The sequence below is a fragment of the Dermacentor variabilis genome, chromosome 6 (genome assembly GCF_050947875.1).
Source record: "Dermacentor variabilis isolate Ectoservices chromosome 6, ASM5094787v1, whole genome shotgun sequence".
Taxonomy (NCBI): Eukaryota; Metazoa; Arthropoda; class Arachnida; order Ixodida; family Ixodidae; genus Dermacentor; species Dermacentor variabilis.
The window spans coordinates 33,849,454-33,874,413 of NC_134573.1; the positions used below are offsets into that span (position 1 = coordinate 33,849,454).

The 24,960-nt window shown below is 48.0% G+C and overlaps 1 protein-coding gene across 12 annotated transcripts in view; it reads left to right on the top strand.

The window, feature by feature from the left end:
* The window catches only part of LOC142584714 (solute carrier family 41 member 1-like), a 448,191-nt gene that overhangs the window by 411,447 nt on the left and 11,784 nt on the right, over positions 1-24,960 (top strand). For all 12 annotated transcript variants that reach the window (XM_075694932.1, XM_075694925.1, XM_075694924.1 and 9 more), the window contains one exon: positions 14,734-15,017. In XM_075694932.1, coding sequence (XP_075551047.1) covers positions 14,734-15,017 — 284 coding nt within the window. The remainder of the gene's footprint in view (positions 1-14,733; positions 15,018-24,960) is intronic.

Sequence of the window (24,960 nt, forward strand, 5' to 3'; positions counted from 1 at the left end):
TCTGCATGGAAGCAGCAAAATAATAAATGGCCTTCTACTTTTACAAAATATGCTGCAGCGACTAAGCTAACTACAGCTGTATATACTTAAAATTGTTGTATGCACATTACAATAGCCAAGACAGGATAAACTTGGGTTCATATGCAGCTCACTGGAAGGTACAACTTTGCAATGAACTCATTGCTGCTTGGCAAATATACGCATTAACATAAAACTACAAATAAAAGGATCCTTTTTTTCATAAAACGCCGGACTCAATATAAAAAAATCCAGTAGCAATATTACAATTTCACCACATAACACAGCCAGGTTTTGTAAGCCTAGTAGGACTTACTATATAAACGTTGCAGCAAGTTCATGCTTTTAAATATTTACAACCGTGAAAATAAAGATTACGTAAAAATAATAAATTATATATAGGCTTAGATTGTGAGCTAATGTCAAATGCACAGCCAAATGCACATAAAATTTGTTCTGTTTCAGCGCTTTTAAAGCGCTGTGTCTGTTCGCTTGAGCAGCCAGCCGCTTTACCGCTCTTAAAATATCTGTGCTCCCACATCGCCTGACACTGCCATACAGCGTTGTAGCGCTTTTATTATTCGCCGTAATATACCTAAAGCGCTAATAAATCTTCAGAACACACAAGCTGTCTTTTCGACTACCTGTCTTCGCCAGCGAAAGTCACACTGGTGCGAGTATTGTATCTACACTTCATGTTACGCAGTACTTGATATTCTACGAATTTTTCGACGCGACAGGCCACTCGTCACTAGAGTCGTTAAGAAGGGTTTCTCCTGGCAGTACAGCTTTGCAATAATTTCAGATGCGCTCCTGAGGCTTCCGTCTGCCAGTAGTATTTTCGCACACATACGCGCACGCATGCCTAAGAAACGTCTGTGAACTGCCAAGAGAAACGTGGAGCAAAATGTAGCCATACCGGAAGGGCCGAGTACGCGCCGTTTGTAAACTCGGAACAAAAGCTGATATGCTTACCTTAGACGTTAAGAGAAATATGGCACAGGTCACTGCCCGCTGGTAGTCGTTCGTATGCATCTGGTCGTCTCTGTCCGTTGCAATCTCCCATATCACAATGAAAGATGCAGTGCAAACCGCAGCACTTCAGGCGCTTGTGGCGGTCCGGCGAGCTGCACTTGCTCGATGTCGGCAAAGACGACATCGGCGACACGCTGCTGCTGGCGGCGGTCCCCCTCGTCGCAATCACACAGCACGAACAGAAGCTCCCACCGTAACTTGCCGCAACGCCTAGTTGCAGTCGCCCCTAACACAGCGATTTCAGAACCACTCAACGACAACGTACTCGCGCGTGATGCAGCGCAACTGTAAAATGGCGTCATGCTATTGACGGCTTCGGCTTTGGATCATTTTGTATCTGCACAACTGAGCAAAACAGTTGCGCTAGTTTCGGTTTTGTTTCCTCGCGTTGAGATAAAAACTGTTTTGCTCACTGATAATTTCACGTCACTTAAGTAATGTTCACGAATGAAACAGCCATGAATTTAACACGCGTCTTGAAATACCCGCTACGTTCACTTGGCAGAAGCAAAATTTGCTCGTCCGAGTGTGGTTGCGTTTGAAATATCTATCGCGCTGTTTGAGCGTGCTCGAAGTGTGAAGACGCGGCGTAATTGTCCTTAATTTGCTTAGCTATAACGGTGCGGCTGCCCTTGATTTCTGTCGAGTGCAGTTTGCTCTGATGTAAGGTAGAACTACAAAGCCGCCCATGTTACTAAATGATCTAGTGCACCTGAAGCTGCCAGATCTACGGTATTTCCTCCACAAGTTCTTGCGACTGTGTGCCGCTGTGACCAAATGCGAGCGTAGTCATTTGGCGGAGATTTAGCAACACATATTCTAGAACTATAGTTCACCGCTCTATCAGCGTGGTTGCTGAAGCAGCGTGGTTGCTCCTTAGTAAAATTTTCTGTTTATTGCGAATTTTGCAATAGCAATTATATGGACACAACCGCCGAAATATACCTGTCCGTGTTGCCGTGAGCTTAAGTATATAGTCAAGTGCGATAAGATCCCATCCTGCGCCGTTGGCTGGGCGCGTTAAAGGAAGTGTACGAGGGTGAGCCGAGACGTATAGTGCCACGCTGCCTGGATGGGTGTCCAAGTATCTATAGGTGGCCACGTGATAAAACGCGCGCAAGCCGGGGAAAGAAGGCGCTGGTTTAGCACGCTCCTCCTCTGGCCGTTGCTCTAGCCCGGTCTGGCGCCACTCTCGCTCTGTCTTGGCGATAATTTCCGATGGGTGCAAAGCGGGGGGGGGGGGGGGGGGGGGGGGAGGGAGAGGGCGCTTTTATAGCGCCATTTCAAGTTTCGGAGACGCTTTGAAGGACGAGGCAGCAGAAGCGTTCTGTCCGCTCTGTTCGCGCCCTTCATCACGCCGACGCTGTGACAGCGAGTGGTCGCGGTCATTGAGTGAGATCTGTTCATGTTTGCACGTGCGCGCGTGACCCCGTGTTTGCTAATTTACGGAGTAAGCGATTGTTCACTGCACTTTATTCAGGCGATGAAACTACGAAGCTTGGTTCGTGCAGTTGTTCGTGCAGTGGTTCACGCAGCATTGGGGGAAAACTGCTACATTTTTGTTTTTACATTTCTAGGGGGTTCAAAAGCAGTGCTGCGTACGCTAATGGTTGTTTCTGGTCGCGGGACGCAACGCACTGCGGTAGCCCAGTGGCTTTGGTGTTGCGCTGCTGAGCTCGAGGTCACGGGTCCAATCAAGCCGCAGCAGTCGCATTCCAATGGGGGCAGAATGCGAAAACGCGCGTATACTGTGCATTCCGTGCACATTAAATAACCCGAGCTGCTGAAAATAAATGTGCAGTTTTCCATTACCGTGCACCTCATAACAAGATCTTGATTTTGGAACCTAAATCCTCAAAATTTAATTTTACGTAGCGCAATTACATTTAGAATCGACACTGTTGAGTGCGCCTACTGAACTTATCTCGTTGCAGTGCTCTCTTTAGTAGCCAATGCTTTTTTTTAGATTTACTTATAGTAGAATCCAGTGTGACAAATCCGGGTCTTCCTTAGTATAGAAGCCAGCTTTAAGCGTGTGAGATATTAACAAACATGTTCAAGGAAAATCGATATTTGGAGTTCGATGTAATTGCAGAACATGACAAGGACGAAAGAATGATACACCGCATTACAACCAGGACAGGAACCCGAGGGCCCGTCTAAAACAGAAGACGTTATCTGGTATTTCTTCTCCTGCATTTTAATCTTTCTCTCGCCAGACTCATCTCGAATATCAGAGGAGTCGGTATCTTCCACGACGACTCTTCGCGTGCAATTAAGAGTCAAACGACTCATACACAAATGTTGACTCTTGTTTTGTGACTCTACCCGCGCGAAAATGGGTCTTCGTAAAAAAAAAGAGAGTCAAGTTGCCGTGACTCACTTTTTACTTTCTTTTTTCTTAGAGTGCAGAGTGAAAACTAAATACACTATACTAATGGGCGACTTTAATGCCAAGGTAGGCAAGAAGCAGGCTGGAGACAAGGCAGTAGGTGAATATGGCATAGGCACTAGGAATAGCAGGGGAGAGTTATTAGTAGAGTTTGCGGAACAGAATAATATGAGGATAATGAATACCTTCTTCCGCAAGCGGGATAGGCGAAAGTGGACGTGGAGGAGCCCGAACGGCGAGACTAGAAATGAAATAGACTTCATACTCTGCGCTAACCCTGGCATCATACAAGATGTGGACGTGCTCGGCAATGTGCGCTGCAGTGACCACAGGATGGTAAGAACTCGAATTAGCCTAGACCTGAGGAGGGAACGGAAGAAACTGGTACATATGAAGCCGATCAATGAGTTAGCGGTAACAGGGAAAATAGAGGAATTCCAGATCAAGCTACAGAACAGGTATTCAGCTTTAACTCAGGAAGAGGACCTTAGTGTTGAAGCAATGAACGACAATGGAAGTCGGTGGTAACTCCGTTAGGCAGGATACCAGCAAACTATCCCAGGAGACGAAAGATCTCATCAAGAAACGCCAATGTATGAAAGCATCTAACCCTACAGCTAGAATAGAACTGGCAGAACTTTCGAAGTTAATCAACAAGCGTAAGACAGCTGACATAAGGAAGTATAATATGGATAGAATTGAACATGCTCTCAGGTACGGAGGAAGCCTAAAAACAGTGAAGAAGAAACTAGGAATTGGCAAGAATCAGATGTATGCGTTAAGAGACAAAGCCGGCAATATCATTACTAATATGGATGAGATAGTTCAAGTGGCTGAGGAGTTCTATAGAGATTTATACAGTACCAGTGGCACCCACGACGATAATGGAAGAGAAAATAGTCTAGAGGAATTCGAAATCCCGAAGGTAACGCCGGAAGAAGTAAAGAAAGCCTTAGGAGATATGCAAAGGGGGAAGGCAGCTGGGGAGGATCAGATAACAGCAGATTTGTTGAAGGATGGTGGACAGATTGTTCTGGAGAAACTGGCCACCCTGTATACGCAATGCCTCATGACCTCGAGCGTACCGGAAGCTTGGAAGAACGCTAACATAATCCTAATCCATAAGAAAGGGGACGCCAAAGACTTGAAAAATTATAGACCGATCAGCTTACTGTCCGTTGCCTACAAAGTATTTACTAAGGTAATTGCAAATAGAATCAGGAACACCTTAGACTTCTGTCAACCAAAGGACCAGGCAGGATTCCGTAAAGGCTACTCAACAATAGACCATATTCACACTATCAATCAAGTGATAGAGAAATGTGCAGAATATAACCAACCCTTATATATAGCTTTCATTGATTACGAGAAAGCGTTTGATTCAGTCGAAACCTCAGCAGTCATGGAGGCATTACGGAATCAGGGTGTAGATGAGCCATTTGTAAAAATACTGGAAGATATCTATAGCGGCTCCACAGCCACCGTAGTCCTCCATAAAGCAAGCAACAAAATCCCAATAAAGAAAGGCGTCAGGCAGGGAGATACGATATCTCCAATGCTATTCACAGCGTGTTTACAGGAGGCATTCAGAGACCTGGATTGGGAAGAATTGGGGATAATAGTTAATGGAGAATACCTTAGTAACTTGCGATTCGCTGATGATATTGCCTTGCTTAGTAACTCAGGGGACCAACTGCAATGCATGCTCACTGACCTGGAGAGGCAAAGCAGAAGAGTGGGTCTAAAAATTAATCTGCAGAAAACTAAAGTAATGCTTAACAGTCTCGGGAGAGAACAGCAATTTACAATAGGCAGCCAGGCACTGGAAGTCGTAAGGCAATACATCTACTTAGGGCAGGTAGTGACGGCGGATCCGGATCATGAGACGGAAATAATCAGAAGAATAAGAATGGGCTGGGGTGCGTTTGGCAGGCATTCCCAAATCATGAACAGCAGGTTGCCATTATCCCTCAAGAGAAAAGTATATAATAGCTGTGTCTTACCAGTACTCACCTACGGGGCAGAAACCTGGAGGCTTACTAAAAGGGTTCTACTCAAATTGAGGACGACACAACGAGCTATGGAAAGAAGAATGATAGGTGTAACGTTAAGGGATAAGAAAAGAGCAGATTGGGTGAGGGAACAAATGCGAGTGAATGACATCTTAGTTGAAATCAAGAAAAAGAAATGGGCATGGGCAGGACATGTAATGAGGAGGGAAGATAACCGATGGTCATTAAGGGTTACGGACTGGATCCCAAGGGAAGGGAAGCGTAGCTGGGGGCGGCAGAAAGTTAGGTGGGCGGATGAGATTAAGAAGTTTGCAGGGACGGCATGGCCAGAATTAGTACATGACCGGGGTTGTTGGAGAAGTATGGGAGAGGCCTTTGCCCTGCAGTGGGCGTAACCAGGCTGATGATGATGATGATGATGATGATGATGATGATGATGACACTCAGCGGCTTGTCTTGCCTAATTGGCTCACAAGTGGCGAGGAGCACGCGAAAGTGGAGAGGGATTCGATAGGGCCGAGCCACTGCACTGAAAATTCATAACCAGATGAAGAGGGTGGTGCCGGAGTCTGTGATTGGTCCGCTTTTCCTTACTTAGCTTGCTATGGCTGGTCGAAAATCGCGGCGGCATGCAACGGAAGCTTAAGAATGACGCTAAAACGGATCCTCAGCGAAGAAGAGTTGGCAGAACAAGGTCATGAAAGTGCCGAAAGCGCTCGAAAACGTTGCACGGCGACGCAGAAAGTTTTATTACATGCAAATAAATCCATGCTCTCCGGCAGATGCTAGAGCCAGTGCCTGAGCGATGGGCGGCCGCCATCTTTTATTCCTTTCGGAACGGGGCAGCTTGCGGCTATTCAGAAAGAAATTCAGTTTTGTGCAGCATATTAATGCATCTTTAACGTTGACACGTCACTTTGACGCGGTGAGTTTTCGCGGTTTCGTGACGTCGCGTGAGAGACAGGTGAAGCGCATGCAGGCCGAAAGCTTTTGACCAGCTGAGGTCTGGTGGCGAAAAGGCGTCGAATCAGAAATAACTATTTTTTCTTTTGTTCGGTCAAATCATGCGTAATGAGTGTGTACACACCATATCAGATGGGGAGCTATCGCGGTTTTCGTGACGTCGCGTGACCTACAGGTGAAGTGGGAGTGGTCCAAAAATGTTTTTGACCAATAGGGGAGGGCCGATTGCAAAATTGGAATAGAAAAGTTTGGAACAGTTTCGCGTTAATGCGCCCTAGGTTATAGACAACAGGTTAGAGTAGAACGTAGATAAAGCTCACAAGAATTGGTTTTTAGAAACGCAAAAATCAAACCAAATCATGGAGCATAAACCTTAACAGGTTGCAGTCACTTAATGTTGCAAGTACGGAGTTAAAGGGACACTAAAGGTTACTATTAAGTCAACGTGGACTGTTGAAATACCATCCCAGAAACCTCGAAACGCTTGTTTCGTGCCAAGGAGAGACTTAATTAAGAGAAAATGTGTTATGAAGCGTCCGCGTACCTCTAGCGCAGTTCAAATCGCCCGCCCTCCGATCGAGGAGTACTGATATCATGGTCTCTTAGTGACGTTGCGCCATCGGTGAGTAGAACGGCGTCCGCAGACGGCGCTACGGCTTTTCTGCGCAAAACGCAAACGCACGGCCAGAAACAGAGCCAAGACAGAGCCGACAGGAGAGCGAAAGCGGGAGTATGGTTGCTAGCGGAAGGAGAAACGCGCGACCATAAGCTGGTACTTCATTCTATGACGCAAACTTCGACGCTCGTCGCAACGGACCCTGACAACGACAGAATGGGTCGTGATGGTGGGCTCAACTCCAGCGATTTGAGCACTGACGAGCGCGACCTGCTGCTGAGGGCTCGCGCTGCCGGCGTCGTTGCGTACTACGACGGCGGCCTCGACACCGGCTCTCCGGAGCGGGAAAGCAACGAGGGCTTCCCAACACATCACATGGACGTGGCATTCTCGCTGCTTCTTCCAAATGAAAGTTTCGCGAGCCAGCAGAACCCTCACAGCACGACGCGATAACGAAACTACTGAAACTCCAAAGCGTGCCCGGCGCAGAGTTCAGCGAAAACGAAACCTTTCGACCACCCATATTACTGAAGGGTAACGTCAAAATGTTATTTTTTCTTAGAATCGAATAGACGTAGACAAGTAGCATTTTTTTCCGTCTTATAATCGAATGAAATGATATTTTTAATACGAGTAGTTGAGTATTAGTAACACAAATTATGAGGAGTGCTTTCGTCATCGGGCTAGTACCGGAATGTCGCTGGGGGGTCTCAAATCGTGTCATGCATTTACCTCAATTTCTCGCTTACTAAAGCTCTGTTCGCGATTATATTGACGCCTTAGACGTTCTAGAACATTGCTCTACCACTTTAACTTCAGTTTCTGGTAGTCTTTAGTGTCCCTTTAATCGCAAGTCGGCCATTTTCTTACTACTGCGGTACGATCACCGATTGCTGCATAGGGTGCTTGGGTTAGATGCCGATTCACTAAATAGTTCTTTGTTCGTTCTTTTTCTCGTTTTTTTTTTGTCTCGCGTGACAGCAACCCCCCTCCCTCCTTTACATCCGACAAGGCAAGACGGCATGAAGCCGTGCGTTCTCACTGCTGCCAGGTAGCCACATGCATCGGACCATCGGGTCGCGCATTTAAGTACGTTTACTGCACCGCTCTTACACGCGCATTACCGCAAATAAACGTAGTGTAGAAAACGCGCAGTAAACCTACTATCCGAATGACCCGATGGTGCAATACAGCGGCCGTGCAGCTTCCTCTGATTTGTCATTATCGGATCTTAGTGGCAATAAGGTTTCTCTTTACGCCGACGACATCACTCTTTGGACAACTGGCGGCTCCGATGGAGAGATTCAAGACACTCTACAGGCCGCAGCAGACGCCGTCGTGGCTCATGCGAGGGCTATGAATGTCACATGCTCCCCTCAAAAATCTGAGTTACTTCTTCTGCCATCCCACCGGGGGGCCGAAAAACGCATGTCTAGTATACAGGTCATCCTAAACCACATCGCTGTTACTAGAGTGCACACGCTCCGGGTGCTCGGTTTACACATTCAAAGCAACCGGCTCAACACATATACCCTACATACACTCCACGCCACAGTAGATCACACCCTGCGCCTTCTAGGGCGAGTCTCCAATAAACATGACGGACTAAAGGAGGCCGAACTTCTCCGCCTGGTCCAGGCCTTCGCTATTAGTAAGATTACATTCGCAACACCATATCTACATTTCCTTAAATCAGAATCAGATAAGATCGACACTCTTTTAAGCAAAACATATAAATTCGCTCTGGGGGTCCCCATACGTACTTCCACTGAAAGGCTCATGCTTACTGGCACCTTCAATGCACTTACTGAACTCACAGAAGCCCACCTCACATCCAAATATAGCAGACTTTCTAACACCGCAACAGGTAGACACATTCTACAAACTCTTTCTATCACTCCGACAACCATCATCAAAGTTAAATACACCATTCCACATCACATACACGAGAGCCTCTGCATCCGCCCACTTCCTAAAAACATGCACCCTGTGCACCACAAACAGCGCAGGAGGCAGCGAGCAAAGGCGCTCCAAAAACAATTGTCCACCTCAAAAGACGTGCTCTATGTTGATGCCCCCGAATATGGGAACAGAAATAATCATTGCGCAATATCAATCATTAACTCTCACGGCCAGGTCGCTGCGACCGCAGCTATTCCTGGCTCTTCCTCGGAGGAGGCGGAGGAAGCGGCCATAGCTCTTGCCCTCACAATCCCCAATTCATCAGTTATCGTTAGCGACTCGAAAGCAGTCATACATCCGCGCGTAGGTGTGAAGTTCTGCGGCGACAGCTGCAGACTAGCACCTTTCCCTCCCCTTACATCCTCCACCACATTTATTTACCTCCATTTACCTTTCTCCCTCTTGTAAATTCTGCGTCTCTCCCAAAGCAGACTTAAACCACATCCTGTGGGAGTGCACTAATAACCCCCTTCCCCCTTTCCTCAAGCAATTATTATCTAGTGAGGAGCAGTGGGAGGCTGCCTTGCGCAGCTCGAGGCCCGACCTTCGGATGGCCATCCTGGAGTGGGCTGAGAGGATAGAGGAGGCATGCTTAAAGTAGTTCCTCCCCCACCCTCGAATGCGTTGCCCCCTTCCCTTTAAAGAAGGATAAATAAAGTTTTTCCTCATCATCGCCTGTCATGTCAACGAAACTGCCACAAAAAAAAAAAAGAAAGGAAATCGAGATTGAAACTCGGGGCCGCTACGTGGCAACCCGATACGCTACCGCAACGCTTGCCGAACCATTTCTCCAGTTGTCGTATTACCCACTGTCTTAAAGCTGTTCGGACCTTTCCCGCAATATTTTTGTTGATTTGAAGGACGATTGTTGGGCACTTCGCGTACATTCTGCTGTAACCTTTTCTCTTATACCCTATATAATGCCTGGAGCCACTTCTAAAGTTCATATTTCGTGAGAATAGCGAGCCCTCCGCCGGGATAGCACTGATTGCCGTCAAAGTGCGCTAAAGCTCGTAGCATCTCCCGCTTGGTCGCACAGAATTTAATCATGGACATATGATGATGGCAAGCTGTACGTATTGTAACCAGCGTTCTCTGAAGGTAGTTCGAAGCTTCGCGGAACGAGGTTGCGGTAGAGTTTTGCCCTCATGGATCTGCCATGCCTTGAAGACGACAATTATATATATAAACTGTTATATATATTATTATATATAACAGTTATATATAATACATAACTATATATAAATATATATATATATATATATTATATAATATATAATATATATAAATTATATATATAAACTGTCGCTTCTTCGAGACAATTCGCAGCGAGCGGTGCGCTATTAATAGTTCAGTGCTCGTCGCTTAGACATCTGTGCAGTGAATACAGCGAGTGCAACGGGCGATAGTAGGCGCAATCTGATAAGGCATGAGATGATGTCTTTGATTAAAACTAATTATAATGCAATGACTGTACGCGGCATCACTCTGTTCCTTGCCGACTGTTGCGGTTCTGATTGTGCATTATCGGTGATTAAAGGTGCAGTTAAAAATGACTTGACAGCAAGAGGCATGAGTATCGGAGTCTGTAGTCTGTCCGCGCTTACTTCCAATGTGGCTTTAAACGAGACAAAAGGGGCTTAACCGAGGGGCCCGATCCATATCATAGGAAGCCAACAAACACAGACACCGAGGACATAGGGGAAATTACTTGTACCTAATGAACGAAATAAAGAAACGATAAAACGGAAATCAAAGTGGATGAAAAAACAACTTGCCGCAGGTGGGGAAGGATCCCACAACCTTCGCATTTCGCGTGCGATGCTCTACCAATTGAGCTACCGCGGCGCTGTTTCCCCATCCACTTTCTTGGGTATTTATGTGTCCTATTACCCTGGGAGTGTTCCTAGTAAAACCCTGGGAATGCGAAGATTGTGAAATCGTTCCTCACCGGCGGCAAGTTGTTTTTTCATTCACTTTCATTTCCATTAATTTATCGTTTCTTTGTTTCATTTATTAAGCACAAGTAATTTCCCCTATGTTGTCCTCGGTGTCAGTGTTTGTTGGCCTCTTATAATACGACTAATAAAAATCGGGCCCCTTGGTTAAACCCTTTCTTCTCGTTTATAACATAACGAGAATCTCGAATCCGGCAATATTGATGCCTTCAGGTAGCATGTGTGGGCTTACTGACCGGTTGACTTCACCCAAAAAGGTCACGTTCTCGAGACGCCTGCGGCAGAAAAAAGGATGTTCCACGTCCGCCGCCAAGGTCTGTGAGTGGTGGCGCTGGCTAACGCACCCTACACTCTACAACAGTAGGGTTCATCTGAAGAAATTGGAGCTGCTGCAGAAACAACCCCACGAAAGGATGCCATTTTCCCCCTCCATTCATAATTGTCGAGTTACCACCCACTGAGAAGGGCGCCAAGATGGGTGCACAGACCCCTTTCACGGGTTTGCACTGTGGATGTGTTTGTCACTAGAAAAGTAAGCAAGAATAAATTGCGGAAAGACATATGGAACAGATGAGGACAAGGTCGCTTCTTCGAGACAATTCGCAGCGAGCGGTGCGCTATTAATAGTTCAGTGCTCGTCGCTTAGACATCTGTGCAGTGAATACAGCGAGTGCAACGGGCGATAGTTGGCGCAATCTGATAAGGCATGAGATGATGTCTTTGATTAAAGCTAATTATAATGCAATGATTGTACGCGGCATCACTCTGTTCCTTGCCGACTGTTGCGGTTCAGATTGTGCATTATCGGTGATTAAAGGTGCAGTTAAAAATGACTTGACAGCAAGAGGCATGAGTATCGGAGTCTGTAGCCCATCTGGCAACGCGCGCTCAATGTATATTGGCCTCAAGCACCACTGCTGAAAAAAGTGGTGCTTCCGTCGCTATGACGTAGAAAATGACATCACGTGATTCACGTTCGTGTCTTTGCCGCACCCAACGCTGCTCGCTGGCTGTGCTAATGAAGCATTGATTGCAGGTTTGTAGATAACGCATTTCATTCCCAAGGAAGCAATTTAACTGCCCACTTTTGCAGCATGGTGTAAACGCCGCGAAGGCCAAGCGGATAAAGCGTTGCGCTGATAAGCCCGGGGTCGTGGTATCAAATCCCGGCCCCGGCGGCCGCATTTCCATGTGGTGAAATGCGAAAACGCCCGTGTACCTCGCATCGGGTACAGATTAAAGAACACACGGTGGTCAAAGTTGATCTCATTATGAGGCACGCGTCATAATCAGATCGTGATGTTCGCACGGAATGCCCCAGAATTTCATTTAATTAGGAAGGTTTACTGATCGGTGCCACAGCGTCCGACGTATTCGACCGAGCCCGGTGTGAGCTTTTTACACGTACCCGAAAACGAAGCGGCAGCGGGATCCTTGGCTGATAAAGTCAGTCAAAACAAAGTAACGTGGTCATCGTAAGAGTAGAAGAAGCGATGCACACAGAGCTTGTAGCGTGCTCGCTTGACATCGGTCGAAATACCCTGCGCAGAGATGCATGCGACTTGGATGCGCGCGCACGGCAGAAGCGCCGGATTGAGAAGACAAAAACAGAAGTGGTTGAAGTTCCTTGCACTAATAGGCTTTGATAAATCAGTGTCCCGCGAAAATTCCGGTTTATGTTGACAGCCGCCCTGCCCGAGAGAAATTCTTGGAACAGGGGCGCTATAACTTAACGCTATTCCGAACTGTTTTTATCCCATTTATGCAATCATCCCTGCACGATTGGTAAAAAATATTTCGGGCGGCCCCCGCTTCGCCTGTCTCTCAGGCGACGTCACGCAAACCGCGACAACTCTTCATGTGATATGATGTGTGCACACTGATTATGCATCATTAGACCGAACAAAAGAAAAATAATTATTCCCAATTCCACACACTTTTTTTGCCATTAGTTCTCCGCTATTGGTCAAAAGGCTTCTGGCTGCGCCCACTACGCCTTTATGTCACGCGACATCAAAATACCGGGAAAATTCAATCGCGTCAAAGTACGCGTGCGCATTAAATATCCAATAATGTACCGAACAAAACTGAACTTTTGTTTTTGACAAGCCCGAGACTGCCCTGTTCTAAATGGAAGACGTCTGACGATCACTCTGGCACTGGCTGCACGAAGCTGCTGGAGAGAGCAGATTTATTTGCGTACAATAAAGATTTTTACTTGGCAGTATAACGTTGTCTAGCCCATTGGGCACGTATGCTACATCGCTCTGGGGACACTTCTTCGCTGAGGAGTCCTTTTAGTGACATCTGAAACCTTCCGTTGCACGCCGCCGCAATTTGCGGACAGGCATCGCAAACTAAGCAAGGGGAAGCGGGCCAATCCCAGATGCCACCCTCCGCCTCCGGCTGTTCACTACGCTCGCTCGGCCCCACCGAGACCCGCTACATTTCTGCTCTCTTCTCGCCTCTTGTCAGCCACTTGAATAAGAACATGTTCAAGCAGGCAATGCTCTTCGTTTTGCATTCAAACAAAGGTGACCTCCTATAAAGGAGAAGACCGTTTGGGTGATCCAATAAATAATATTTTAATAATATACATTAATGATTTACCTCGTAGCACATCAACTAAAATCAGACGTTATGAAAATGATTGCGTATTATACACTCTAAGAAATAGCCCGGAGAAAGCGGGAGTGTGTCGGAGAACGCAGGGAAGGAATTTCACTTGCGGAGGCTGGACGGGGTGAGTGGAGAGGGAGTCTCGCTATGCAGTGGAGCCCGCCTGCTGAAGTCATGGGTTCGCGGCATTGAAATATTTATATCTCGGCTATTAATGGGGGAGAGGATTTGAAAATTTTTTGCGGCAGAATGAATCCTTGAGGACACGTAACAAGTGCCACCGTATAACCAAAATTTGCTGTGGGGTGGGGTGAGGGGCCCTTTAAAAGCACCTCTAGTGCCATGCGCATCAGTCAGATAATCTCACGCGTCCTGTTGAACGGTCAGCACTCGAATCTGCGATATATGGAAGAACGACGCAACTCGTGTGACAAGGGCGTAGGGCGTAGAACCGGTGAAAACGCTTGAGCTAAGCTCTCTGACGCGATTCTGCAGCACCTCTTGTGAAGTGCTCCACGTTCAATTCTACAACGTTACAATGAATGCGGATGAAGACACCGAAACAGCTATGGCTTCTTGCCTCTACAACCGGCTCTTACATTATAGAATTGAAGGCGGAAGTGGTAACTCCTGTCCTGAAGGGACAGGAGCTACTTTGTGCACATGTTCATTTCGTCTGCTCCTGAAATGCTGATCGGCTGGGGGCGTACCCTAGCCCATCCAATCAGAACTTCCGCAGCAGCCGAAATGAACATTTCCACTATATGTGGGCACTTACGAAAAATGTCCTCCCCCCTTACGCTGTCTTGTGCCAATTTCTCGATGAGCCCTTGGCTTGGACGTTTACCAGTGAAGCGAATTGTGAAAACACTGCGTGCTAGACCACAAGGAGTCGGGAAGCGACAAGCACTACGCAGCAAGAGCGGTTACACATGTGGCCTCAAAGCTTCCGCGGAAGAGATGAGGACACAGAAAAGTTCAATGAACACGAGCGTGTCGCCTGCGTTGAAAGTTTAGTCGCCCTTGACCGCCTTTGCGCTTTACTATTTGGTCATTCACCACCAACTACCTCATTATCTATCGTTATATTGCGCCCGTGAGATCGCTGGCGTCGTGAATCACGCCGCACTCGAGTAAGCCAGTTGTGACGTCTCGCAGCCGTGGGCGGTAACCTGGCGGCCATCTACTGCTGCCGACTGTCGACGTTCCTGAGCCGGCGCGTGGATCTGGGCGTGCTGCCACCCGAGGACGCATCCCGCTGTGCCAACCCGCTGGTGCTGTTCGCCGGTGCCTCCGAGGTGGGCCGTGTGGCGCGCATCCTGATGCTGGTGGTCATCCCGGGCCAGCTCATCTTCCTCACCGCCACTGACTTGCTGCGATACGGCACGTTCAACGTGACACCCCTGTTCGGATGTCTCTACGTACTCGTCGCACTCGTGCAGGTACGTTGGGCAGATCCATCAATACGGCCGTATCAGTCGCCGACGCTTATTATTTTTTAAATATTTTATATGAGTGGTAATGTAATACGCAGGGCATGTCGCCGATTGGCATTAGAGTTACAGAATGGGTGCCAAAGGAAGGGAAGCGCAGTAGAGGACGGTAGAAAATTAGGTGTATTGCTGAAATTAGGAAATTTCCAGGCGCACGTTCAAATCAGCTAGTGCAAGACAGGGATAATTGGAGCTCACTGGTAGAGGACTTCGTCCTGCTGAGGACATAAGAATAGAACGATGATGATGGTGATGTGTGGCAACCCTTACGACAGCAGGCAGGCTGTGCGACGCGAATATTTTCTAAACAAGTTATCCGCAACAAGGCAGATCGATCCTTAAAATTCCTTACTCGATCCTTAAAGGGGCCGTGAACCACTTTTTGTATAGCAAAACAAAAGTGTATAACAGCTGTGTTTTACCAGCACTCACGTACGGGGCAGAAACCTGGAGGCTTACGAAAAGGGTTCTACTTAAATAGAGGACGACGCAACGAACTATGGAAAGAAGAATGATGGGTGTAACGTTAAGGGATAAGAAAAGAGCAGATTGGTGAGGGAACAAACGCGAGTTAATAACATCTTAGTTGAAATCAAGAAAAAGAAATGGGGGGGTATGGGCAGGACATGTAATGAGGAAGGAAGATAACCGATGGTCATTAAGGGTTACGGACTGGATCCCAAGGGAAGGGAAGCGTAGCAGGGGGCGGCAGAAAGTTAGGTGGGCGGATGCGATTACGAAGTTTGCAGGGACGAGATGGCCACAATTTGTACATGACCGGGGTAGTTGGAGAAATGTAGGAGAGGCCTTTGCCCTGCAGTTAGCTTAATTAGGCTGATCACGAACCACTTTTTAACGGAGAATAGAAAATGAGTGGAAGTTAACCCATTAGGACCTAAAAAAAATGTACCAGTTCAATTTTGTTGATTTTTAGTACCAGAAGATCTTTTCACACGGCAACATCATTGTCAAAGTTTCGCGAGTTGCGCTTTATTCTGTCAAACACTAATGATGGTGTGCTTTAAAATGTACGTTGGGCCATTATGGGAGCAAAACCTGATGCAGTTTATCAAATGTAAGTGTTATATTTTGCAGCTTGATAATTCAGAAAGGCTTGGATTGAAGTGTCTTTATGCAAGAGTGCATAATCTTGTGATAGCAAAATTAGCATTTTAGTGGGAAATATTTTTTTGCTGGTTTGTGTTTACTATTCAAGTGTGTAGCATGATTTCATCAAGTAACGGGGAAAATCTTTGTTGTTGCTTTCAGAGGCACGTGCAATAAAAATATATTATTTGTGCAGATCCAGACGTGATATTTCACTATGAACGCAAGCATTCAAGAGTAAAGTGTTCAGCGTTTGGTTGAGTGGTAGTTGAAACAATCAACAGACTGGTTGCATCTCCTCCAATGACACTCCGTTCTTGCATTAAATTTAATGTTCTGTTGTATGATTCGCTCGGTGACATCTTTGTTATAATTTTGTGACCTTTCAAGAAATGTGGTCTACGTCTGGTTCCCCAAGTGGGTGGCCCTACTTTCATTGCATGATTATCTCATTTCGATTGACACAGGAACATATATCGTCTTTGTTGTTCTCTGTTTCCTTCCACATAGCTTTAAATTTGTAATCGAACTTTGCATAAATAATCGCTTTTTAAATAATGCTCATATGATATCTAATTGGTTCTTTATTTATCAAAACTTACTCTAACACCGCTCGCTATTTTATAGACTTAGAAAATAAAGAGCATCACCATTTTTGTCGGTAGCCGGAAAGAAAGCGGGACCAATAATAGCAGTGTTGATGTAATACTTAATATATTTATTGCCTGCAGCCGTCCGTGAAGCTTTTGTAGTGAGCAAAAGATACTTTGTCGAATTAAAGTGTATGTGCTTCGAGAACGAGCACACCCACCTAGCGTACACGTAGGCCCTTCGTACTTACAAAGTACACCTGCATTCATTTTCTTGCGACGCTATAAATATGCATTGTGCATGAAATATCATGAATTCACAGTTTACACCATTTTTTCTACAACTTACACACAAACTTCAACTTTGAGAAGCACATGCCATGCTTGGCAAAAAATAAACATGCATGCACAGCAGCACCTGCTACGTTGAGCACTTCTCCAAGTTTGTTGATCAATAGGTCAAATACATCATGAAGCTGACGAAAAACTACAATGTGGTCGTCTTGGCGGCACCCTTCTTAGCAGAATGGCGTACCAAGGAACAGAGGATGATTCTTTGTTAATCGTTTATAGAAGGATATGGCACTGTACTTATATAAGTACGCTGAGTACTGATGGATTAATATACGCCGTTTCAAAAATACTTAGCAGTAAAAAAGTTTTAATTTCGCCTGAAAGGCGAAGCAGCGGTTTCGAGAGCAAATTCGTAGGCAGCTATACCAAGTAAGGATAGTAGATTTATCGGCCGTGTAAACTTGGGAAAATTCGCTTACTAACTGAATTAACAAGCGTGGTGTCACCGTGCACAAGCAAACGTGAATACGTTACACTCGATGAGTGGACACACTCGCTGTCAAAACGCTCGTGCGAGCAAGCGCGGCAGCAGCAGTGAGCGAAGTGACCTTCGTGCGGGCTATCGCAATCACCCCAAAAGCGGTGAGAGCACAGCGCGCACAAAGGTATGAGCCGTCTGCAGATCCCTTTCAAGATACGACACGCAGGACTGCGCGCGGCCGTGCAAAGTACGCACCTATTGGCGAAGTCGAAGCCGACCCCCCCCCCCCCCCCCCCCCCGCTGCCTCATATGCCTCCCCGCTGTGCCTCCCCGCTGCCTCATATGGCGCGCTGTGCCTCTATGGCGCGCGAGATTGAACCGCGATCGTCAGTTCCCCTTGCGCCCGGTCACTAAATGCGCAGTTGCTGCCGGAGCACAACAGCCCCCGCCCTCCCTCCCTCGCTTACATCCCCCCACCCCCTTCCCACGGCCTTTCGCGAGACGGAAGACGGAAGTTTGCCCTCCGCATTCTTCCTTCGTGCGCGCCAGATTGATTCGCAATCATCGGCTTGCCTCGCGTGCGTTCACTCGCACATACAGCGTATTACGAGGGTGGCGCCTTATAGCCCTCGGAATTTGTACGGAACATTACGACGACGGTGAGGGCAAAAATGCGGCTGGAGTATCCATGTAATTGATATCGCGATAAAAAGTGCTTCAATGCGTTCAGCGGAAGCGGAGTTAAAGGTCGCATTCATAGGTCGCCTATGATACCCTTCGTGGTGGTCCCGCTCCTTCTTCCAATGACTTGCACTGCGTAGGCTACGGCGGAGCGGGGCATGCCCCTAACGCTCCGCCTACCCAAAGTCACAATGGCACGCAGTTCAAATTTGGTTTTGGATGTCCTCGTAGCGCCACTATTTCCGATTTTCGCGCCTACGACGCGACAAAAGCTTTAGCCAAACCCGGTTTTCCTCAGCGAGCTGCAGCGCGCTCAGCGAGCGGACTCGCCGCGGCACCGGGCGGCGGCCGCGGTATCTGCGCAACATAGCAGACCACAGGTACATGGGACTGTAGCGCGTATGCATAGCGTTTGCTTTGTGTACGACCGAGCTTCAGCTTCGTATGCTCCAGTCTGGCCGTAATATGTGGTGCGGACTGACTTTGTCCCGCACCAGCTTGACCGTCGGATACTGGCCACATAACCCGCGCATTTTGAAGCGCTATTAGTCAATACGAAGCGAAGTCTGCCAAGGCGTCCTACCAGGAGTGAGTACGCGCTGGCAAGCATGCATGCGGTATGACCTCAAGTATCGCGTAGTTATAGGCTAGCTGCGTGTTCAAAAGTAGTCAAAATTAGGGACACCCGACAGCTACGGCACCTATAAGCAGGGTGCGAAAGTTCAATTCCTACGCGAGCGGCTGAGTGTGAGCAGACAATAGTCGGCTTCTTCCGGTAATGGGTAAGTATTATTGAAATTGAAAAGCAGATTTTCGCTTACTTCAGCCTATTTATTAAACTGCCTCAATAAATATGCACAGCAACAGTAGGAATCAGCGCACTGGCCCAAACACCCTTTCGGTATGAGGTGCTCCGTGGTATGTGCAAAGGCGTAATGAATTCAGGGCTTACATTTGGAAATGCGGTTGTTTGCTTGAAGAGAGGCGTACAACCATGACTCCATGGCAACGAAAGCTTAGCGGGACACTTCGCAATGGACGCTCACAGGAAGACTGCCGATCAGGCAGTGCGGGGTGATGTGGGCTCGGGAAGTTTTTAAATTAGAGAAGCACAGTGTAAAACTGATTTTGAACATCAACTTATGAATATGAATGTGAAGTGGGTCGCTAGAGGGTTCAGATATTTGTTCAGGAATGAAAATTTGTAGGATGCTTAAGATTCATCTTTAAGAGTGGGCACCCCCCTCCACCCCTGATAGCATTCAAACATCCCTAACTGCTTTTCACGGCAACTGCAGCTTATCCAATCGTCATGTTTTCCTGGAAACGCTGACGCTAAAGATATGCACGGAGGCGAGCTTTCTGGTTCTTGTTTATGTGTGTTTCCCACCCCAAGGCGGGCGTCACCGCTGACGCGAATGCGAGCGCCATCTGAATGGTGTCGCAGCGAATTGAGCGTGCGCGCAGGTCCTACTAAGATAGACCTCAAACAGCAGCTGGAAAATGGTTTGTTGGACAAGGGGTTTGTTTCCGCGTAACAGAATTATGTTTTCTCGTATCTTCGAATTAGAAACCAATTCGTATCTTGTCTGTACGTTGCGTGTAAATTGTACTTTGCAAATGTTATTACTAATTTTACTTTGACAATTCAATTAGTTCAATAACGCACTTTCATTACGTGGAGGGCCTACAAGATTGAGAATGTATGCTTCATACGTGCGTGCGCGCGTGACGAACGTGTGCACATAATGTATCTGTCCTTAATGCATGGGTGCTCTGCCCGTTGTATCTGTCGCACAGCATGCTCTGCGACCGTAATCGACGATATCGCACACTGTCGTAAAATAAATTCAGCGACGATTACGATACTCCGCAATGCGAATTTTCAGTGCAGCTGTTTAGGTGTTCTGGATGCTCGATATATTGTGGCAAAGAATATGATTCTGAAAGACAGTGTGCTCTCGGCGGTGACGCTGAGCCTAAGGTCGGGCAGCTCATTTAGTAGCAGCGGCAGACGAAGCATTTAAAACGGTTCCATCGCTCATTGTTCAGGAAGAAAGCGTGAATACGGGAACGGTTGGCTCACGCGGAGCGCATTCTCTAGCGGCGGTGGCGCAGGGCGAAGTAGTGCACGCGCAGTAGGTCCAAAACCTACGCCAGCGCTTTGTTTCCATGGTATCAGTGGACGCGCTCGCCTCATCTACCACCGTCGAGCACGTCTCGTGCGGCACTCCGCTTTCCTCCTCCCCCTTTCGCCATACTCTGCTCAGATTTCATTCCCATGCTTCCGCTACACCATCCTTCTCCGCTTTACTCCTCGCACTCTGCGCTCTCGCCGTCTTTCAACTCCCGCTGTGCTCGGTGTTCGCTCTTTCATCCTTCCCTGTGCACGTTCGGTCGGTTTCGTCGAGGTACGCCGAGACTCAACGCAGGAATGGGTGCCTAGAGCTGCGCTCTAAAACGGAACCGCCACTTTGTGTACGGGGCACACTGGCCTCAAACGACAGCTGCAAAAGGGCTTCGTCCTTAAGTTTCCCCGTAACAGCATTACGTTTTCTTGTATATTCGAATTAGAATCTGTTGCTATCATGTCGGCAGGTTGTGTACAAGTCGCACTTTACAAATTGTATGACGCAGTCTACTTTAAGAAATTCAATTAGTTCAATAGCGCGCTTAGGGAGAGGGCCTGCAAGAATGAGGATGTGCGCTGCACTTTTGCACACGTGTGTGCGCGCGTGACGAACATGTGCACACCATTCCATCGTGTCCCTCCCGCAAAGGTGTGATCCGTTGTTGAGTACGCTACGACGGGCCAGCGCCATTTTCCGGAGGTCGTAGCTGGCCTAGCTGGTCGTCTGCATCGTGAGGATGGCGTTCCGTGCCCCCCCCCCGCCCCACTTCAAGGGCGCACTGCTTTTACGTCAGTGCGCCGGCAAACGCTTTAGCTGAGGACCTTATAGACGCCATTGAACAGATCACAGGACTGAAACGCTTGAAGTCCTCGCAGCATCAAGGTGCAACCAAGATCTGCATAGCGTTCCCCTCAACGGCTTCTGCAGCCAAGCTCTTGGCATGCGGCAGCTTTGTCCTATATGGGGAATAAGTACCAGCAGTCCAGGTAGGTGGCGTAAAGGTGACGGACTTCAGATGTACCTTGCTCTCCGGAGACGCTTCCTTAGCCGTGGCGTTTTGTCCGTACGGCAAGATTCTGGAAATTCAAGAACAGTGCTTTAATAGAAGACAACATGTTAGTAACAGCCTGCGGATGGTCCGCATTGAAAGGCTCAAGCCTGTACCTAATTTGATGACTGTGCACGGTCACCAAATAACGTGCGAAGACACGGGCATGACTAACGTGTGCTCCCGCTGTACCGAAGAAGGCACGTCGGAAAGGAAGGCAACATGCTCGCTGTGCGAGGTGTGAAGTCTTCGGCCATGAAACAATAGCGCCGGCAGCGTGGGCCCAGGACACCATGGCAGTTCACGAGCGACGTACATCAGTTAGGCCCCTGTTGAGGCAGGCAGAGGAGACAGAACCATGGACCTCCGACTGCCAACAAGCGACAACGCCCACCGAGGAAGACAGTACTGGTCCTGACGGTCCAGCACCAAGTTTCACAACGGAGGAAACCGTTTCAACCCGGATTCAGCGTCCCTGTGTAGTGTAAGCCAGTATCCTTCAGGTGATTCGGAGAGTACAGGCGTCCCAGCGACAAACTGCAAGAACAGGCCGCGGGCTGCCATCCTGCTCGGAAGCAGCTGTTAGACCACGCAACGCCCCAGATGGGGAAACAAACCCGCGGGCCCGTTGGACGCAGGCGCAGGATGCAGTCACTGGATAAAAGGAAAAGACAGCCCGCCGCTGATGTGACTGGCGTGCCGGCAGACCCGATGCCACTGAGCCCCATGTCACGCGTCGTTGATCAAGGTCGGTAAACCAGACTTAAAACGTTCTCCTCCTTCGTCGACTTCAAGTGCCAATGTCTCGGCGATTTCAAGTAAGCAGGCGGCGACTAAGTAGTCGCGCGCCCCGGGCCCTTCTGGATCCCATACCTCTGTCAGCGGACGTTCTATGACCCGTCGTTTGCCGACGGGGTAGGTAATTTTGCGTTGGCTCTCACTCTCAAGCTTCATGACTCGACTGTGTGGGACTCCAGAAAACCCGACAAAGAAAAGTGATGCGCTTCGCCAAAGAAAAAATTCGTAGATTTATTCCTTCAGGAAGGGGATTTTTTCTTGCCATCTGATGTCACGGCTCTTGAGCGATTTAACTTCCCGAGTTTTGATTTTCATTTGTTTTTTTTCCTTGGCATCTTTGCGTAGCTGCGGAGTCAATGTAGTCAAACTGCATTCCGCCCGCATCTATGTGGTGTTTAACACTGTTTACTGTGGATGCCGCGTCCTAGTCTTAAGGTGCACAAATGGGGGCTTGCGCTTGCTTGCAGTGTGTGTATACGCCCCTACGAGGAAAAGATGCACGAACACGTGATTTAGCTCGCTGTGGCCTTATCTATTGAATGACTGTGCTACCAGTCTTTGCGGTGACTTCAACAGCGTTGTAGACAGTCTGATTGATGTTTTGGGGGCCAAAGCAAGCCGGTGGACAACGCTTGTCAACTGTCCTATATCCTTAATGACTTTAACCTACATGATGCTTGGGTGCCTAAGAACAGGGTAATATTTCCTGCAAATTGGAAGCGAGGAAGAACCGCAACTAGACGATATATTTTACACGAGTAAGAATTTAATACGTGCCGTACAACGGTCAGAATTAGTTTCTTTTGTGCAGACGTGGGTCACACTTCACATCATTCAATTCTAATCCTTTCCATGAGCTCATCAGACCCTCATTTTGAAGGCGAGTGTCTCCGGAGGTTAGATCGGGCAGTACTCTTAGACCAAGAAGCCAACGTCATGCTTCGAGCAAAGATTTCCATTACACTTGCATACGTAACGACCCCGCCTGTGAGACGACTTAAAATCAGTGTGGCAATACTGGGCTAAAGAAACGGGCCGGAATGTCAAAGTAAGGCCGGCATCATCATTGTCATCAGCCTGGCAGCGACCACTGCAGGGCAAAGGCCTCTCCCATACTTCTCCAACTACCCCGGTCATGTGCTAATTGTGGTCACGTTCTCCCTGCAGAATTCTTAATCTCTTGAAGAAAAGAGCGCCACGAAGACGCGGACTAAAAGAGGGACATGTACGACGGACAAGGCGCTTTGTCCTTCGTACATGTTCCTCTTTTAGTCCGCGTCGTCGTAGCGCTCTTTTCTTCAAGTATGCAAAACCAACTCGCCCACATCAAGCTTCTGCTTCTTAATCTCATCCGCCCACCTAACTTTCTGCCGCCCCTGCTACTCTTCCCTTCTCTTGGAAACCAGTCCGTAACCATTAATGACCGTCTGTTATCTTCCCTCTTCATTACATGCCCTGCTCATGCCAATTTCGTTTTTTTCATTTCAGCTAAGATGTCATTAACTCGCGTTTGTTTCCTCACCCAATCTGCTTTCTTCTTATCCCTTAACCTTACACCCATCATTCTTCTTTCCATAACTCGTTGTGTCGTCCTCAATTTAAGTAGAACCCTTTTCGCAAGCTTCCAGGTTTCTGGCCCGTAGGGTAGTACTGGTAAGACACAGTTGTTATACACTGTTCTCTTGAGCTATAATGGCAACCTTCTGTTCAAGATCTCAGAATGTCTGAAAACGCACCCCAGCCCATTCTTATTCTTCTGATTATTTCAGTCTTATTATCCGGATCCGCCGTCACTACCTCCCTAAGTGGATGTATTCCCTTACCACTGCCAGTGCCTCGCTACCTATCATAAGATGCTTTTATCTTCCAAGGCTGTTAAACATTACTTTAGTTTTCCGCAGATCAATGTTTAAACCCACCCTACTGCTTTGCCTGTCCAGGTCGCGTTTTTAGAATTGCTAGTAGGTACGGCGGGGCGTGGTACTTCTGACGGAGCTCGACGTCTCTGCGCAGCCGCGAGTTAGAGCGGGCGCGAGAGAGAAAATCTGGGGGCTGTTGCTCCTTGAATATATGACTCGGCCTAGGCACTACGGAGGATGTTTCTTAGCGCGCGTTGTATTCGTTTGTCGCCTAGACATGCCGGCATTGCGGAGTGCGGTCGAGTTGGTTAATACACTCCGGCGCTGGCTGCCCGCGCGATGAGGCAGGGGGCGCGGACGCCGCTTGGTGATCGCTGTGTCTGAAGAGACACTGTTCTGACTGGTGTTCTATAAGTCGCGAGTCGCTTTTTTCGTCGCGGCGATAGATCGGATTTTTTACAAGCACTGCTCCAAGAGGGCACATGTAACCGGCAAATGGAGGCCTCAGGAGAGCACCTGAGGTTATATTAAAGCAGGCGGCGCAGGATCTCCGGGGCACCCAAGCGGTAGCGGGGAGATCAAAGCTGGAAGCAGGGCGCCCCGTGGGTTGGGGCCTCTGCGAGCCCCAACCCACGGACCAGTCCGGCTTCTAGCTTTGATTTCCCTGTTACCGCTTTGGTGTGCTCGAGGCGCCGCCAATAATGCGAAATAATGACATGTTGTTTTCATTAGTCAAGACACTATCGAATAAATATAATTGCCTCGAGCCGCCAACTTGCGGTACTAAGTTCAGCACTACTGCGCCCCGCGACTCCTGCCGGCATGCCTAGGGACATGCGCATACAACGCGCGCCAAGAAACTCCTCCGTAGTACCTAGGCAGAGTCGTATTTTCAAGTAGCA